Below are 19,971 nucleotides of genomic sequence, written 5' to 3' on the forward strand. Positions count from 1 at the left end.
CTATAAAGGTCTCTGTTGCTGTAGTCTTTTCTGCGGCTTCATCATAGCAAACCTGAAACCAAGTCCATGCTCCACTTAACTGAGACGAGGGCAAGGAAGCCAACCTCTATTAAGCCCCAGACATATGCCAAGCAGCAGACAGTACACTATAAACACAGAGGCCTGTTAACAATCATTTCCCCCTAGTACAGTTGAGAAAACCGAGGCTCCTAAAATAGGTTACCTGCCTTGTCATCAAAGTCAGGACTCAGACCCATGTCTGTCTGTCTGAAAGCCCAGGCCCCTTTCAGGAGACCTAAGGCCCTCATGTCAACCCAGACCTCACCATCCAATAACCACTTACTGTATGTGCTTTCCTTTATGGCAAACTCCTTGAGTGGGGCTCCAAATTCACAGGGCAGGCGAAGGGAGAGGACTTTCTTCTGCATTTTGGTGGATTTACGAACCAGAAAGATCTAGTAGAGGGAGGAGAAATTCAAGCTTAGGAAACATCTAGAAGATTGGAAGCTGGGCATATGATTTTTAAGACAACCAACTCCAGGAATAGAACCCCTTTCCCAGTTGTACTACCATAGGATACCCCAAAGAAAGGGTGCTCATGGAGCATGCTGAAGATTCCTTTTTTTTTTTTTTTTTTGATAATTGGCTTCAAAAGAATTTTATTTTTCCTTTGAACCAAACTTTTCCAGGAAGCTAAGAACTCCTTCAGTCAGCAAAAGCATTTTAAATGTGGTGACTGTTTCACTGCTATGGTTACATATTCTCTAGCCTCTGTAAATTCTAATCACAGGTAACACGGTTAAACCATACATAGGTGGTGAATTGGAGGTTTATTGACTCATTTAGCTCATGGTGTATTCAAAATAGGAATTTGAATTTGTTGCCAGCAGAGATAAAGCAGGTTTTTTGTTTGTTTGTTTTTTACATTAAAATATGAATTTCTAGGGGCTGGGGTTGTGGCTCAGTGGCAGAGCGCTTGCCTAGCATGTGTAAGGCACTGGGTTCGATTCTCAGCACCGCATATAAATAAAGAAAATAAAGTCCATAGAAAACTAAAAATATATGTTTAAAAATGTGAATTTCTAGATTTTCTTGAAAAAATAAGATTTTAGGGCATAAGGTGTGGTGGCACACACCTATAATCCCAATGGCTCAGGAGGCTGAGGCAGAGGATTACAAATTCAAAGCCAGTCTCAGCAATTTAGCAAGGCCCTAAGCAACTTAGTGAGACCCTTTCTCTAAATAAAAAATAAAAAAGGGCTGAGGATTTGGCTCAATGGTTAAGCACCCCTGGGTTCAATCCACAGCATAAATAAATAAATAGATACTATATTACATATGTATAATTACATAATAATAGTTATATATAGAATATATATAATAATAGTTATATATAGAATATGTGTGTGTGTGTGTGTGTGTGTGTGTGTGTGTGTGTGATCCTCCAGAGACAAAAAATGGCTGCTCCATTGGAAGGGAGGTGAGCGTGCTCTGATGTTCACCCTGGTTAAAACCAAGGCTAACCACTTACTCCTAAGTTCACTTTTGAACAGTTCCTTCTAGGTCCCAATATTGTACTTTAAACTAACCCAACTCCCAGTGTTGACCTCAGAACACCATTCTGGTATGTCACTGCAGAGGCAAATACTCCACATACCACTGTGCAGGCTGTGTACTGCATAACTCCAGTAGGCATCATCTGTCTGGCCTACCAACCAAGTGCTGCTTTCTGGAGTGTGCTGTGTGGTAGCATTGGCTATGTCCTAGCTCCCTTCTGTAGTATATGACCCTTCTCCTGTTGTGTTTCTTTAGCTACTTCTATTTTCTGGATTTGGACATCTGAGTCTTCACTCCTGTATCTTTCTCTAGCCTTCATTTCCCCCATCTAATCTTTACTCTCACTACATTAAGTTAATAGCTCCTGAGATACTTTACTGGGGAGGGAGTGAATATGGGAATTGGGTATTTGGTGAGGAGTGACCCAGGAAGACCTTTCAGCTCTCTTTTTTCCTAGTATCCATAGGGAAGCATCTGTGGAATCCATCCAGTTCATTTATCTGGAGACTCAATATCTCTGGGCCACCCCAAAATTGAAACAGATGCTTCGAAAATAGTATCCTGATAGGTAAGGAGCCTAAGCACCCCTGAGAGGCAACTGTTGGAGGGGAAGCATAACTCCCGTAGCTGGTCTGACTTCATCCTCACTGTCCTCAGTCTGCTCTCTCTCACCAGGAAAGCCCTGTCCAGGGATCAGGTAGGTGAATGGAGAGAACATTCTGCCCAGCTTGTTCTGCACGCAGGTCTCAGCAGGAATACACATGCCCTACTGTAGGTGGGGAGCTGGGCAGGGAGGGGAACTGTTGCCTGGCAACATGGCCATGTCTTGCTTCAGCATTTTTGGCAGAAATGCAAGAGCAGATAACTCAACTGGCAAAACAGGGCCTTTCAGAAGGGGGTTTCTGATTATACACACCAAAACTGGTGGCAATAACCTGATGTGCCGGCCAAGGAATTCTCCACAAGGATGATCAAACACTGCATGCTTCATTACCATGAGCATGTTCCAAAAGAGGTTTCAATAATGTTTGTTTCTGTTTCTTATAAGTGAAAAAGTAATGACAGACAGGTTCAGGCTTTAAGGAAACTTAAAAGTTTAGTTTTGTGCCCTAGTATTATGTCATTTCTCAGCCAGCTACTGAAGGAATTCTCATCTTGTCTCCCCACCTATTTCTTGGTTTTATCTATTTTCATGTGTTTTAAGTCTGTGATGGTTGTACTCATCTTTTTTTTTGGAAGTAGACACTGCACAAAGGAATGTTTTTGCAATGATGGACATGTTCTCTCTTCTGTGCCATCAATGTGGCAGTCATCTATGGGTCATGGACACTGGAAATGTGGCTAGTGTTCCTGAGGAACTAAATTTCTAATTTTATTTATGAGAGTCTAAATAGTCACATGGGATAAGAGGCTACCATATCAGACAAAACAGAATCTATGAATTATTGAATAACATATTTTGTGGAATTTCTATGGAGTTATGGAGTGGCCCTGATGACATAATGGTCTTGGACAGACAGTACTTGAAGAAACTGAATCAAATTTTGATTCATATGAAAAGCCTCTGAGAAAGATGAAGAAAAAGAGAATCTCATCAGTAGCCAGAGCAGTCATGTTCATGGACATAGAATTATAGACAGCTGGTTCCCAAGTAGGATGGCTGAGCCCTAAAGGGTTCCCAGGCTCAGAATGAAAGGAGGGCTGTGGGGCCAACTGAGGACCCCAGAATCAGGCTCATCCTCTATATATAGACTCAAAAAGTGAGGTGTATGGCCTCTGGCTGGCACTCTTCTTCATTATGCAGATGACCTTGGACCCTGTTGAACCTTGTACCTCCCTGGTAACAGAGCAGACAAAGACAGAAAGAGAAACTGTGAAAGGCTTTTTTCCTGGGAGCTGCCTCTATAGTTTCCAAAATTTCCCTGCATTTCAGCTGAGACCCATCCCAGGAAACATGCTCCCTACCAGCTAACAAGAACTTTCCCAAACTAATTCCACGTGTTTGTCTTTTTAAGGCAGCAGAAACCCTGGCTGCTTCCACCTGTCTTACCCCTGGAGGCTGGGACTGCAGGATTTCTGCTGCTTCTTCCTCACTTAGACCCAGCTGCAGCCATATGGGGTGGGTGTGGAGAAGCCGGTCCAAGATGCTGAGCCTGTTGGAGAGACTGTCATAGCCAGAGTCCCGGGGACAGGTTTTCACATCCTTTTCTTCAGAATAGCCACCATCCTTGTGTCTTACCATGCTGGGAGAAAGAGAAGGGCCAGGGTCAAATGGCTGCTTCTAATGTCCCTAACGAAGAGACCATTCCTATAATCTCATAGGGCAGACCTATCAGAACACATGCACCATCTTGTCTTCTACTCAAGACTGAAAGCTTTGCAGGCAGAGAGGTCTTTTATTTTACTTTATAATAGAGAGTACTTTGTAGTCAAGAGACCCAACCTGCTTCTTCTAATTCCATTTTCAAAAGGCTCTATGCATTCTAAATACTGTTTAGTTCAGGTTTTATCTTTGGGTATAAACCATTTCTTCCTTTGAGGACAGAATTCTAAATACTAAATTCTACATATGGTATCCACAGGGTCTTAATGTTCAATAACATTCGTCATAAGCACAAATATGGCCCCACTTTAAAGGCAAAATGCACATATGTATGTTCATTTTGGAACTGAATGATTGGATTTTGCTTTTTCTTCCAAATCTAAGCATTTTTACTACCCCTATTTATAGTAGAACCTCACAGCGGCATGGTGCTCTGTTATTCATAAAAATATATTGACATTACTCATAAAAGCCAACAAATGGAAACAACCAAGATGCCTATCAACTGATTAATGGATTAACAAAATGTGGTCTAACCTCACAATGGAATATTATTCAGTCATAAAAAGAGTGAATTAACAACACATAGATAAACCTTGAAGACATTATGCTAAGTGAAAGAAGCCAGGCACACAGGCCATGCCATGTAAATCCCATTTACATGAAAAGTTCATAATAGGCAATTCCTCAGACAGTAGATTAGTGGTCACCATGAAATGGAGGAAAAGGAAAATGGAGAATGATTGTAAATTAGTACCAGGTTTCTTTTGGAGCAATGGAAATGTACTGATATTAGGCAGCAGTGAAAGTTGTACAACTTTGTGAATATACGGAAAACCCCGAATGAATCACACAACTAACTGAAAAAGGTGAATGTTAGAGTATGTGAATCATATCAATAAATAACTCATATTGACCTCCTCAGATACCTATTCTGTCAGGGACCCCTTAATCCCTGTTTTACTGAGCTGTCCAGGGTTATCAATAGCCAAACAATGGCAGAGCTAAAAATTGAAAAGAAGGTTTTGGTGTTGACCCAACTTTGTGGGTAACAAGTAGGATTAGAACACAGGACTGTTGGTATCTACATGGTACTATATGCGAGGCTCTTTACAGTCTCCCATTTGTTCTTCATAATAGCCCTGAACCATAGGTACTATGATTCTGGTTTGTTTGTTTTGGGGGGATACTGGAGATTGAACTCAGGGGCACTCAGGGGCACTGAGCCACATCTCCAGCCCCATTTTTATATTTTTTAATTTAGAGACAGGGTCTCATTGAGTTGCTTAGCACTTCAACATTGCTGAGGCTGGCTTTGAACTCGTGATCCTCCTGCCTCAGCCTCCGGAACCTCTGGGATTACAGGAGTGCGTCACTATGCCGGCTTGATTCTGATTTTTTAAAAAGAGGATCAGGAGGCTCAGACCAGTTAAGTATCTTCTTCAAAGTTATGCCCCTACTTAGAAGGAAAGAGCTGAAATTCTAGTACAAGGCTACTTGGCACTGGTATTTCTCTCCTTCTCCCACAGTCAGAATTGACAATTCCCTTGCTCTCAAGGGGCAGGTTGTCAACATGGCCCTGGAGCAGCCAGCAGAAACATCAGATCTTACCGTTCATGTCCTAATGGGTGAGTGAGCTCAGCTTGGGGAACACAGTCTTCAAACATCTAAGCCCAAAGAAACTGGAGTGTGTGGCCTGGATAAAGTCTCCAAAACTGAGAAGGATGGAGAATGAAATCGAATGGAAAGTGGAAATGGGAAGAGTGATATTGTCCATAGGAACTTTGCTCCTAAGACATGGGACTGAACACAGAAAAAGCCAATCTATGCTGATTATGTCTGAGTGTGTAGGCCCCATCACATGAGCCACAATGTTAGCACATAGGCTGGCCAGAGACCTCATTCTACCCTCAAACCATCTTTCAACTTTCTTCAGATCTATAGAATCTCATGCTACCATTTAAGATTTATGTTAGGCCAAGCATGGTGGCTAGCCCCTGCAGGCCCAGATACTTGAGAGGCTGAGGCAGAGTATTGCTTGAGTTCAACAGATTGAGCTCAGCTTGGGCACAGGGAGAGATCCTGCCTCAACAAAGAAAAACAAAAAAGAAGATATATCTTTTATATCCTCTCTAATATGTGCAAGTTTTGGGTACATTTTCTTCATTTTGCAAATGCCATTCCAGTATTTTTGGGTATCTTGAAGTGAATATTTGCAGCTAAAAGAACAAACTCTTCCAAAGGAAGCTAGTATTAAAATTCCTTTCACATAAGCTAACTTTGTACCAGTGATTCTTAACCTTGGCTGCCCATAAAAATCACCTGAAAAGTTTAAAAACAATGGCCAAATTGCACCTGGATTAAATGGTCGAGGCAGAGGGGTGGGAAGCATACATCAGAATTTGTGGAAGTCTCTCCAGGAGATCCCAATGCACATCCAAGTTTACAACCACTGCTTAGGATCAGCACATGCCAAATTTGAGAGCCTGTGTAGGGATCCCCTTGGGTTTGTGAAGCCCCAGTTTCCTGGATTCTACCCCAGGATTTCTGATTCTCCAGGTAGGGCGTGACCAGACAGCAGCATTTCTAACAAACTATCAATGGGTGACACTGACGTTATTAATCTGAGGACCCTACCTTATGCAGTACTTGCTTGAAAGCCAAGCACAAAAGATGCAGGTTAACTCTGATCCATTTAGGTGTTTGGTTTTGTTAGGGGGCTGGGGAATGGGGATAGGAAGAATGCCATGAAGGAATTCTAGGAGCTCAGATCAAGAAATATTTTGCAACTGGGGTGTAGCTTAGTGGAAGAGTGCTTGCCTACCACAAAGCCCCAGGATGGATCCCCAGTCCTAGGAGATAAAAAAAAAATTGCATTCCTGCCACCTCTAGTCTCCAGTTGACCATATTTTTCCAAGACCAAAGATGACAGTCTCTAATACAACAATTTGTGCCACTTGTATGTATGGTGAGGAAATAGGTTGACACTTCTTCCTTCCTTTGGGACGAATATCCTGTGACTCCTCCCTTGTTTCAAGATGCTAAAAGCCTTTGTTCTAATAATTGACCTCAGCCTAAAAAGCCAAGCCCCAGACAGGAAGATGGTAGATAAGATACATGGAGCCTCTTAAAGAAGCAACCACAAATTAAGATCTTGTCCTTGCAAATGACTACTCCTTGATTTTGGCTAGCCATCTGAGATTTATAGTGTGTTACTACAGGACAAAGTGGCTTTTTATCAGGGACAACCTTCAGTAAAGAATTAATTAATGAAATGTGGAGTGCATTATGGATTCCATCATCCCAGTCTGAGCCCCTTTACCAGGCCAGGTACCTATGCTCTGGCTATTGTGGGCATTAACCACTAAAAGCTCTCAAGAGCCTCACTTCTGGAAATGCCTGGGTTACACACCCTGCTGATGGCATATTAATTGTGGCTATGATCCACTAGGTTTCTTATCTCAAGAAGTTAAGCACCCATAACTTTTAGGGTGCTCTCCACATTCCCTGTGAGGGCTGAGCCCACATCTTTGCCTTGTTCTTCCTCTGTCTCATTCCGTGTTCCTCTCTCCTTCATAGACTGCTCCTGACAGCCTTCCTCTAGAAATCTTGCACAGGGGCTGGGGATGTGGCTCAAGCGGTAGCGCGCTCGCCTGGCATGCGTGCGGTCCGGGTTTGATCCTCAGCACCACATACAATGTTTTGTCCGCCAAAAACTAAAAAATAAATATTAAAAATTCTCTCTCTCTCTCTCTCTCTCTCTCTCTCTCTCTCTCTGTTTAAAAAAAATAGAAATCACTTGCACAATAATCCCTGTATCAGTTTCTGGCTCTGAAGAACCCTACCTATGACAGAACCTGCTGAAATGAATAGGAATTAATAATTTCCAAGACAGATGTCTGCATGCAAATAAGAGGAAAGGCAAAGAATATGTGATTTATATAAGGTAAGCCACTGTGTGATATAATCCAGGAGGTTCTAATAATGACATTGTCACAGGGGAATGGCCAGAGTGCCAGCCTCGGGGCTAGAAGCAGGGTATCCCTCTCCAAGTTCAGCCAGGCAGAGAAAACCTTGTTCAGGTTCCTGTCTGAGCCTTGACTTTCTGAAAATAGTAATTGATAATAACTCCACCCGCAGGTAGTAATTGATGAAAGCAGGAATTGTGCATGGACTCGAAAACCAAGAAGTCAAAGATTGTTAGGAAACAGGATATTCACGGTCTTAAAATATCACTCCATAGATCACTAGATTACTGATGAAGAGAGAAGGTAATATGACAGTGGAGAAACCCAGAGGACACCATCTTAACCAAATGATCAATGTTAACCCCTCCAAGAGGAGAGACCCTGACATCACACACCTACAAAGTGAGGCTCTGAGAACAACCAGGTAGTTCTTTCTGCCTATAAATTTGTTAAACCTGAATCTATTCAGGAGGAAACAATGAGACAAATCCATCTTGGTGGACTTTCTGCAAAATGAATAACTTCAGAAATGTCAGATGTTTGCCTAGGAGTGTACGTCAGTGGTAGAAAACTTGTCTAGCAAGTGCAAGGCCCTGCAAAAAGGCAGATGCCATAAAATATGTTTTTTTAAAGATTGTAAAATTACTATAGACTAAAGAAGATAAAAATATGATTACTACATTGAATGCATGGACTTGATCTTTCATGACACCATATTTTTTTATTTTTTAATGCCTTTATTTTGTTTATTTATTTTTATGTGGTGCTGAGGATTGAACCGTGCTCGGCGAGTGCTGTACCACTGAGCCACAGACACCATAATTTTTTAAAAGAGCTACAAAGGCTAATGAAATATTTGTATATATTAGATAATATTGTGTCAATGTTTAATTTTCTGAATGTGATAATTTTCTTATGATTAAAAGTTCTTAGGATATACACACCAATAAATTTATATGCAAAGCGTGAAAATGTTTGAAAGTGTCACAGGGTGACACTCCCATCACCCTCCAAAGAATAAAAAGAAAATGAAGGAAAAAACACAGATAAAGCAAGTGTAAAAAGTTTCAGCAATTGGTGAATTTTGGTAAGCAGTAGTATTCCCGAGAGCTTGTTTGGAAGTTCTAGCAGGGGAGTGTAACTACTCTTATGAATGAAGGTCATCCTCTTTGACTGAGTGCACAGCTTCGGGAGGGATGCACATGGAGTGGAGAGGGAGGAAGGGAACACCTATCTAGCCAGCCAGATCAACTGAATCAACCCTGGCAACCAATGGGTGACAGATGTGATAGCCAGATCGCCCTCACATCTAGCAGTATTATTCTTCCCATTTTTCTATAATGATCGAAATGTCTCAAAGTAACAAACTGGAGAAAAAGCAATAATATCTACAACGTCACTGGGTTTTTATGAGCAAAAATTCATTTATTCAATCATTAGCATCATGTCCATGTATGCAGGACTGCCATCATAGGAAGATGAATCTTGGATACAGATTCAATGTGAGGCATATATAAAAGCACTCTACAAACCATAATTGCCCCACAGATGTCAGGTGTCTCTAGGGACAGAAAATAAATACGGATGGGAAAACCTCCTATATCTGTCTCTATTGCAATCAAATCCAGACCTTATGGCTCTGAAGCAGGCTGGTAAATATTCAATCCACTCTGGAGGACAGGGATACCCAACACCAGCTACTCTTGGGTCACACCTGATGTAAGGCTAATTTGTGTGTGGAACGAATGGCTTCTCCATTGGCTGGATTCCCTTTATTTTCAGAGCCAGATGTTGGTAGCCTGCAGAGGTAGAAGGCTAAGTGGCCACAGAAAGCTCATTCTGAGTGGGACAGCCATATTGACTTTGGACTTAAGTTCCATTAAAATTAATAGATCAGATTCATCTCAGAGAAATCATGTGCAGCAGATTCCAAATAATGGATACTCCTTTTTGTCCTATTCTAGAAACACAGCAGTATGTACCAGTGTAGCTCCAAGTGACCTAAGGACCAGGGTATAGATAAAAGTGTATTAAGATAGCCCCCATGTCTGTCTTAATACATCACTCCCTTCCCAAGTTCCATCCCCCAAAACACATCTGAAGTGTATGTTTTGACTTTAGAGTCCAGTCTTTTCAAATAAATGAGAGACAATTTTGCAATATACATTTAAAAAATTGGTATAAGATTATTTCAGTGGGAGAAAAAAATCTTGCCCAGGGAATACAGTCAACAACCTTTCAGATAAAAGACTCATAGATAAGCGATTGAATAGCAAAAATAAAGTTCAAGAGGGTGAGATACAAAGCCAACCACCGAATTCTTATCGTCAGTTAAGATCAGTACAAGATCTTGACAGATGTGCGCGCTCTGGGTGGCTCTGCCCTCAGACTTAGGGTGTAGGACCATTAAGTAAAAACTAGAGGGGTCCATTATTATGGTTTAAGTTCCTGCTTCAGGTCCCAGTGGACAGACTAAAAATCAAAATGGGGTCATTCATGCTAAAAGTCAAACCAAAACCAAATTATCTGTCCTTCCAAGAGAAGGAATATAATAGCCAAACCGGACAGTTTCAGTTGGCATGAGAATGAAGTTTCCTCTGCCTTCATCTTTACACAAAGTAACCGGATGTTAATCAATCAGTTACTTTTCTACTGTTCTGTCTTTCTGTTCCTGCCTTACAAGGAAACTAGTTTTGAAAAATCAGTCCTTTTTTTTTTTGCTCTTGTTTCTGCATTCTTCAAATCTTTCAGTCCATTGAACTAACTCATTGAAACTTTTATTTTATGGGATGATATGTTGCTTGATTCTAGAATAAAAAAAAAGGCCTTTAATTATTGTAATCCTGTCCTTTGATGATAGTTTATATATATATAACTATTTCCCAACTATGGCAAAGATATTAAATTTACCTTTCAAATGAATATTAATGCATGAAAAATGTAGATCAGTTTAAAGAAAGCTATACAAATTAATGGTAAAAATGGCATACAAATAAGAGGAAAACTGGATTCCAGGGGGAAGTTCATTTTGTAAAAGCCTCTCTTTTCCATGTTCTGTCCCCTCTCTGCTGAGTTTAAACTGCTTTTGTTTAATTTAATTATAATTAATTAATTAATTTGGTGCTGGGGATAGAACGCAGGGCCTTGCACACGCTAAGCATATGCTTTACCAATGGACTGCTCCCCCAGCCCTAAGCAGTTCTTGAATGTCCGTTGACGTACCTGTCTCTTGCCTACCTGTCAAAATGGCACTCAAGTCCTAGTGGTCGGTCTCCCCTTGGTCCTTCAACTGCAAGTAATCCGTGGCCGTGAATTCCCTTATCTACTGTCTGTACACCTGTGAGGCATTTTACCCTCTTTATTCTGCATCATATGGATCTCTTACTAGCCTGGCCTCACCCCCAGGTCATATTCGGGCTAAGCTCAGGGCAGACTCTGGTAAAATACCTGCTTTCAGGATGACCAGGAGCCTGAGTAGGACTGAGCTCCAGATTGTAAGGTTCACAGCCTCTGATTCAGGCTTTACTTTTGCCAGGCCCTAACAAACAGACTGCTCAGTTCTATTCTCAGGAGACAAGGCATCCTTGTCTGTGTGTTTATCAGGAAATGGGTGACAAGAGTCACCACAGCTACTAAGAGTCCTCTGGCCTTTGGCCATCTCAGAGCCTGGGGCAAGAAGAGGAGGCAGCTTCAATCCTTCCAGAATAACAAATCCAAACTTTTATCACCTCCTTCCTTGTTGCTCATGAATTTCTCCCATGGGCTCCCTGTTTAGCCTCAGGTCAGCTGGTAAAGGGTAGGCTCTGGGTGTTAAAGCCAGTGATCAGTTTTAACCTAGAATTCTAATTCTGTGACCACCAACATAGGACATTAATGAAGTGCTTTCATTTTAAGTCCCCAGCTATGCCTAGTGTGCACTAGTGTACATGAGCCCTGGGTGTAATCTCAGCACTAGAAAAAAAAAAATCCCCAATACAGAATGCCTTATTCTAGCACTGGAAAGAGATTTAGGATTCTACAGACAGCAGCTTGCTTAGCACAGGAGAAACTAGAAGATAGTATCAGCAAGAAAATGTCCTTTGGGTAAGGCAAGTGCACTTCATGATATCCAGAGAAACCCACAGTGAGACCCCTGTACACACAGCTAGGGGGTCTTTAGCATTCTGTTCTCAACAAGTTCTCATTTGCTTGAAATCTAAACTATCCATCTCTCGCACATGTGAATGAATTAACATCAAGGTGCCTTTTTCTTTTTTGGTAAGGGTTGATAATTTTTTTATAAAATTATATCTGTTATGATTTGGATATGAAGTAAGCTCCAGTTAATGCAGGAATATTCAGAGGTAAAATGATTAGATTATGAGAGCTGTAACAGAATTTTAGAGTATGTCTCTCAGCAGTTCCTTGTAAACCATTAGGATCTAGCTAGTTTCAACCTTGGGCTCTGGTTGTTACCATCCTCAATTTTCAAACAGAAAAAAAGAAAGGAATGGTGTCAGGGGCAGATGTAGTTCAGGAACTGAATGCTTGCCTAACATGAATAAAGCCCTGGATTTGATCCAAGCATCTGAAGAAGAAAGGAGGCCCAAGTTCATTCTGGATTATCGTGGGACCCTGACAAATGCTATCCATTTAGGGGCTTCATGGATATCTTGCCTCTCTGGGACCTCCTGTCCTCATTCTGCCCAGGTAGAGCCCTCAGCTTCATTTGACTCACAAAAGCCTTTTCACATGGAGTTGTCTCAAACAGCTACATTGGCAAGAAAGGAACAACCTGGGAGGTGACACAGCTAGAGGACCCAGGCCTCTTGCTACCAAAGGCCAATACAGGGGTTGTCTTAAGAGTTAAAGACCAAGGACTGTGTTTGTAGCTCACTGGTAGAGCACTTGCCTAGCACGAGTGAGCCCATGGGTTCTATCCCTAGTACTGAAAGGAAAAAAAGAATTAAGGACCAGACAGATGTTGGTGTTGTGTGGTTTTACTCTTGCAGCAGTAGATCTTTGACCTTTTATCAAAATACTTAGCAGTGGCCAAGACATCAAGGTTGGTGGGAGATGAGCCCAGGGCTTAGTAGGGCTGAGAGAGGAGATGTGGTGGGTCTGGGAATCAATTGCTTCTGGACAAATGTTAATAGAAGAGGCCACTTAGGTAGAAAGAACAACCAATACTTAAATTTTTGGCAGAAGAACAATTCCAATTGCTGTTAAATACATACACAGAACCAACAAAAGACTCCAAGAAAAGCTTCCACATCAAAAATACCTGGTAGTTGATATTTAATAATTGCTTAACACTTTCAGATGTGAAAGTAATTCTTTAGAATTTGAAGTTGGATTAAACTGCCACTCTGTAATATTAACATCTGAAGAATAAAGGAGGCCCAAGTTCATTCTGGATTATCATGGGACACTGACAAATGCTATCCATTTATAGCAGAGAAATTGGCCAGTGAGCTGAGAAAATCTTTTACCTGCCATCCAAGATGTGAAAGGTGCTTTTGCAAAGGACTGAGGGAGAGGACATTCTTATAAATATCACTGCATATTCAGCTGAGTTTGGAGGAATATCAGGGGTCATCAAATTTAACTCCTTATCTGAAGTCAAACAAAAATAGATAGAACTAGCAAGATACTATGGCACTTGCCTATAATCCCAGTGGCTAGGGAGGCTGAGACAGGAGAGTCTCAAGTTCAAAAGCCAGCCTCAGCAACTCACTGAGATCTTGTCTCTAAATAAAATACAAAATAGAACTAGGGATGTGGCTTAGTGGTTAAGTGCCCCTGAGTTCAATCCCCAGTAACCATCCCCTCCTTAAAAAAAAAAAAAAAAAAAAAAAAATAGAACTGGATCCAATTCCTGTATTCCTATTTTTCCAAATTATTAACTTAGTTATTTTCGATGCTGAGAGACACAGTAGGCAAGCATTCTACCACTGAGCTATATCCCCAGCCCCAATCTTTTGAAGTTTTCTGAAACATACAGGTTGATACTTTGATTCTTTAAAGCCTTTTTTTTCTCTTTTTTTTTTTGTCCCCTTAAAATGTAAGAGGAAAAAGAATCAGTAACATATTTTGGGATTCCTGCAGGGCTAAGTAAGGGCTGTTGCTTTTTGAGGGAGGAAACAACAATTTCCTGAAAAAGATTTCTAGAAGCATGTTGCAGGAGGATTTTTTTGAAAGACTTTGAAGGCTTTCCGTGATTTTTAAGTTCTATCTCCTGTGGAAAACAGGAAAAAAAGAACATAGAAACTAGAAATAAGACTGCATGGCATGGCTGCCTGGGGGAGGGGGCATGGAGGCAGTTTTCATGAGAGGAGAAAGATTGGGTGGTGACTTTGCTTAGGAACTTCCTCTTGTTGATTCTCCCGCTAGAGATGAAAAGGGCAGATATGGAGTCAACGCTGGCAGAGGCATTCATTCGTTCCTGTAAAAGTAAGAAATAGAAACAAAGAACCTGTTGTCCTGGTTGTCCTTGGAGCTGAAAACAGGCAAGGGAAGGAGCCAGGCAGGCTCCAGTCCCGGCCCGCTGCCCTCGAGCCCGGAGCAGTGGCATGCACGCTGTTTCACAGAAAGGCAAGCATTCCCTGGATTTGCAGTTTCCAGTATTTAAGTGCCTTTGGCTACGCTGGTGTTGTTTCCTAGCTCCACTAATTCATCCACTGAATTTTAACTAGGCAGATATTTGTGGCAGAGCCAATAAAGGAGGGAGACAAAGCGTGCAGAGTGTAAAATAGGACTGGGGATGTGGCTAAGTGGTAGAGAACTCGCCCAGCATGTAAAAGGCACTCTGGGTTCAATCCCTATCACTGGGAAAAAAAAGAAAAAAAAAAAAAACAGTCTTAAATTAATATAATCCTAGCATGTGGCGCTATTAAAATTATAGGTCTGAAGTTTACTGTTGATAGAGGAAACCAGCCACTAACTTGCAAGGTGCTACCATTCAAAGAAAATGGAATCAATTTCAGGTGGGCAAGGAGGCATAGGCCTCCAGGTCCTCTGGAGGCTGAGGCAGGAGGATCACAAGTTTGAGGGGAGCCTGGGCAAATTAGCAAGACCTTGCCTCAAAAATAAATGAATAAATAGATAGAAAGGGCTGGGGATATAGCTCAGGGGTGGATCTCCTTGAGTTCATCACTACAATGAAAGAAAAAGAAAAGAAAAGAAAAGAAAAGAAGAGAAGAGAAGAGAAGAGAGAGTTTTTTTTTTTTTCTAGGACCAGTGCACTTCCCAAATGATCAAAAACGACCTTGTCAGTTGGCGAAAACTCATGCATGAGCTACCATTTCGATGTCTAGTTATGCAAAGCAAAAACATCAGAAGGGTATACCTCAAAGAAATAAAACAGCTCACCCAATGAACTAGCAGAAGTGGTTCTCTCTTAGTGGGTGAATTCAGGTCATTTGTATTAATACTTTCTGCTATGTGCTTTTTCTATGACCTACATATTCGACTTTTAGTAATAATAAAAAAGGAAATCTTAAATGCGCTTTTTAAAACTTTCTCAAATATTACAGATATCACCAAATTGAGACACATTAAATAGCTCTTTGGAACATGTGACTCAAAAGGTGTTCTGACACCTACCTAACTCATTCTTTAAGGGTGATGTCAAGTCTCTGACTGGGAATTATCTACTTCCCCCTGGACATCTGGTATACTCCTGAATTCATCTTTTATATCCTCGTTTCTTTATATAAGACTCACTTGTTTACAATTCTTTCTTCTCTCAGGTTGTGTAAAATCTTCAGGCTCCACTACATAGATACAGCACCCTAAATATTTCCCTTAGGTTCAACTTAATTCTTGCCACACTGTTAACGTTATGATCAAAGAGTTGGTCAATGTTTATAGAATTCCTTGAAACCATACTCAAAATGTTCCTGGTGGTTTCAAATAAGAAAGCACCTTTGGGAATAATCCAGGGAAAACTGAGTGGACTGGTCATAGCAGAATATCCTTAATTAGATGAGAGAAGAATATCTTACCATGGAACTATGATTGCTACATGACCTGTTCTATGAACAAAGCCATGTTCCACCAGGCATCCCACGAACCCCACCTCCACTAAGGGAAAGAGTGGCCACATCTGTGGTATTACTTGGGTATTTCACACAATAGATCTGCAGCTGAGAATGCAATTTTGACCCAAGTCAAGGAGCCTCTCTATTCTGTTTTTGCTATCTTGAGAAAGAATGTGCACAGGCAGGCAATGACAGGCACCCAAGAATGAGCGGAAATGTGCGTGTTCAGTTCTTCAAAATAGACCATGTGTAAGAAGCAACCATAACCTGAATGGATACCAAACACTTTTTTCAAGGGACCCGAGAATTTGCAAGATAAATCTAATATGCAGTAGCAAATGGTTCCTGTGAGTCTCCCATGTTCCACTGAACAGAATAGAACCCACAAAGGAAGAAAACCAATCTTTCCTTCCTTCCTTCCCTCCCTCCTTCCCTTCCTTCTTTCCTTCCTTCCTTCCTTCTTTCCTTCCTTCCTTCCTTCCTTCCTTCCTTCCTTCCTTCCTTCCTTCCTTCCTTCCTTCCTTCCATTGTCCTGGGAATTCAACCTAGGCCCTTGCACATACTAAGCTACATTCCCAGCCCCAAAACTAATCTTTCTTTTACAGGTGTGACTGATTCAAGGAGAGAAGCTGCTTACAGATGCTGGGAGACCTGAGCATGGGCCCCAAGCCTGGAACAATGATGAACTGTGGTGTGGGCAGGTTTCCAGATATGGAAGGAGAGGAAAATATTTGTTTTGCTGGCAAACACTATACATGACACAAATACTGCATAAGAGGTCAGAATGCAAAGGGACTTTGCATTCAGTGACTTGACCTTAATTCCAAATGGTCTTATAAATTTATTCTCCAACATCTTAAAAAGAGCAAAAAGAAATAAAATCAATAAATTATAGTCTACCATTTGAAGAAAAAAATGTAGAAAAAGGAATAAAATAAAATGACTTTAAGTTCTGTGTTTCAAGTCATGAAGTTGAGGACTTACCTATTTTTTTTTAAATATGGAAAATTGTACTGGATGCAGAAGTATTCTAAGTGGTTGTATTATATTTTGGCACATACATTTATTACTTAGGATGCAGTTAATGGCCTTGGCCAAATCAATTCAGAGATGATGAATATTTCTGCATATAAGTACCAGACAAAGTAAAGCAATAGACAATAAAAATGGGAGGAATTTCACTGACATTTTTTTTCTGCTGTAAAAATCTTAAAATCCAAATGCAGAAATAATAAAAGGTACTTACATTTATATTTCCCCATAATTTCTGGGTTATTTTACTTCATCCTTTATTTCATCTCCTTCCCCCAAATAATTCTTTCTGTAACTTCATAATTTCCTTAAATATTTCTCAGTGAACTGGTGGTGAGCTCAGAATTTCCCATGACTTTAGCCTTGAATTTAAAGATGGTCTGTGAGACCTAAAGAATTCCTATCACTGATTCCTATAATGCTGAGATAAGTACTTGAGTCAGAACATACAGGTATTCCTACCTGTTTTCATCCATAATGGTTTCAGAAATTCTCAACCCAACCATCCACATGGCTAAAGTGACAAAGTTGCTAATATCAAGCATTGGTGAGAATGGAGCACCCCGAGCTCTCACATATTCTAGGTGGAAGCACAAACTGATATCATCGCTCTGGAAAACTGTGGGGCCCTATCTACTAAAGTTGAATATTAAATACATAATCCAGTAATCCACTCTTACATTACTGTGTCCACCAAAGGACATGCACATGAATGTTTATAGCAGCAGTAGTTAATATAGCCCCGAATTGGAATCAACTCAAATATCAATAGAGTAGATAAACAAATTGTTATTTATTCATAAAGTGGAATACTATACAAAAAAGTTCAGTGAAAGAAGTCAGAGTTTTAAGAGCACATGCGGTACGATTCCAGTTACATAAAGTTCCAAAACAAGTAAAACTGGCACTGGGGATATAGCGTAGGGGTAGAGAACACACTTGCATGCATGAGGTCCTAGGTTTACTCCCCAGCACCAAAACAAAAACAAAACCAACCAACCAACTAACAACAACAACAAAAACAGCAACCTCAAAATAAAACCGTGTACAACTAGTCTACAGCAATAGAAGTAAGAATAGTGCTTACCCTTGGGGATATAGACCAAAAAGGAGCCTTGGGTGATGCTGGGAATGTCCCATTTTTTGATCTGGTTGTATGGGTTTTATGGTCTATTTACTTTGTAAGAATTCAAACGTAGCTATATACTTAATTGTGCATGCTTGCTGAATTATGTTTTGTCAATGGGAAGATTTTTAAAATGCAGCTATCAATGAGGGGTGGGTTTCCTTCAGAAGTACACAGAGAAACCAATATGGCCATAACTGTCCCCGCTAGAGATTTATGCAAGTGGAACTCTCTAGATTGTAGCATCATTTTTTCTCTTCTAATCTTGTGTTCTAATTTTAGGTCATGGGAAGACTCTCCTGGTTGTACAAGGGAGCTTCACGTGGTTTCCATATCATTGTTATGTGGCTGCTGGGAAATCAGACTTCCCAGAAGAAGCTAAGAAGGGCAGTTAACTGCTACACTGTAACAGCATTGGGTAGAGCTGGCCAAGAAATCTTTGAATTCCATGTGTCTGCTTCTAGGGTGGGATGAATTGATGTGGGTGGGAGTAGAGGCCTTATTAAGACCTTGGGCATCACCCAATGATACACCTGGGCTAGAGGGTACCAGAGAGGAGGCAATAAAAATGATGGAGATAGCCAGGAGTGGTGGCGAATGCCTGTAATCCCAGGGCTCAGGAGGCTGAGGCAGGAGGATCACAAGGCTCAAAGCTAGCCTCAGTAACTTAGTGAGGCTCTAAGCAATCTAGTGAAACATTGTCCTTAAATAAATAAATAATCAAAGGGCTGGGGATATGGCTCAGGTTAAGTGTCCTTGTGTTCAATCCCTGGTACAAAAAAAAAAAAAAAAAAAAAAAAAGAATGGGGGTTAAAATAAAGTAGGAGGAGTCAACAGGCTTTAATGACATTGTCCTGGCAGGACTCTCAGGGATCCTGAAAACTCAGCCTGAACCCAGAAAATACTTCTTGGGGCTATGAGGCTGATTTTGTTTGTTTGTTAGTTTTTCACTTATTTTTCTACTTTGCCTAGGACAAAGGAATCTCTAAAGACTTGTGTCAGCCAGGAGGTAATGGGTCCAGGGATGGTGAAAGTGGAGCCCTGACCTACCTCAGGCCTGGTGGACCTACGCCAGCAGAGACACCCTCCCCCAAAGGAGCATGGAGGTATGGAGAGTAAAAAGGTTTTATGGTCCCATGGTCTCTGTCTTTAGAGGGATGGGATAACAAGAAGAAGAAAACAGGAAAAATCATTTAGAAAGAGCAGATCATGAGGAAGAAGAAGCCCCTTCATCTATCTCTGGTTTGCCAGCTTCTTTTTGGTAAAACATTAGCAGAGGGAGGAGGCAGATTTACTCAGCTATTACCCTACCAGAAAGAATTAAAACAGCTCATACAGCAGAAATGATGGAAGAAGCACAGCTGGAGATCAGGGAGAAGGGATGTATCCTTTTTCTTTGCTGGGGAGGGAGCCTAAGGCCTAGCACACATTTTCAACTTTGTCCATTTTTATGCACTGGCATGAGAGGAGCAGCTTCTTTCTCAGAGGCCTCTGATATTGTCATACTTTAGAATCTCCAAAAAATTTTGTCACATTTCTTCCATCCAGTCAACAAATAGTTATTGTGCATATGCTTTATTCCAGGCACCATTATAAGCACTGAAATCACAGCAGTGAATGACAAACCAACTTCCTACCCAGTTAAGGGGCTTAGTTCTCAGTGGAGGGAGGCAGAAACTGCACAATTAAGCAAGTAAGTGCAAGGGTCCCTCAGTATCCAAGGGAGTTTGTTTCTAGGACACCCTGCCACACATACCCAAATCTGCCAATGCTCAAGTCCCTTATGGAAATAAGATGGTATAATATTTACATATAACCTACACACATCCTCCTGTATGCTTTCAACCATATCTAGATTGCATATAATACCTAATACAATGCCAGTGCTACATAAATAGTTGTTACACTACATTGTTCAGGGAATAATGACAAGAAATCATCTGT

General features: G+C 41.0%; 1 protein-coding gene across 3 annotated transcripts in view; it reads right to left on the reverse strand.

Moving 5' to 3' along the window:
* The window catches only part of Rin2 (Ras and Rab interactor 2), a 219,159-nt gene that overhangs the window by 42,665 nt on the left and 156,523 nt on the right, over positions 1 to 19,971 (reverse strand). For all 3 annotated transcript variants that reach the window (XM_077799515.1, XM_026400708.2, XM_026400709.2), the window contains 2 exons: positions 3,608 to 3,800; positions 344 to 455 (listed from right to left, as the gene is read on the reverse strand). In XM_077799515.1, the coding sequence (XP_077655641.1) occupies positions 344 to 455; positions 3,608 to 3,800 (305 nt within the window). The remainder of the gene's footprint in view (positions 1 to 343; positions 456 to 3,607; positions 3,801 to 19,971) is intronic.

The sequence above is a fragment of the Urocitellus parryii genome, chromosome 6, assembly GCF_045843805.1.
Source record: "Urocitellus parryii isolate mUroPar1 chromosome 6, mUroPar1.hap1, whole genome shotgun sequence".
In the NCBI taxonomy this organism is placed as follows: domain Eukaryota; kingdom Metazoa; phylum Chordata; class Mammalia; order Rodentia; family Sciuridae; genus Urocitellus; species Urocitellus parryii.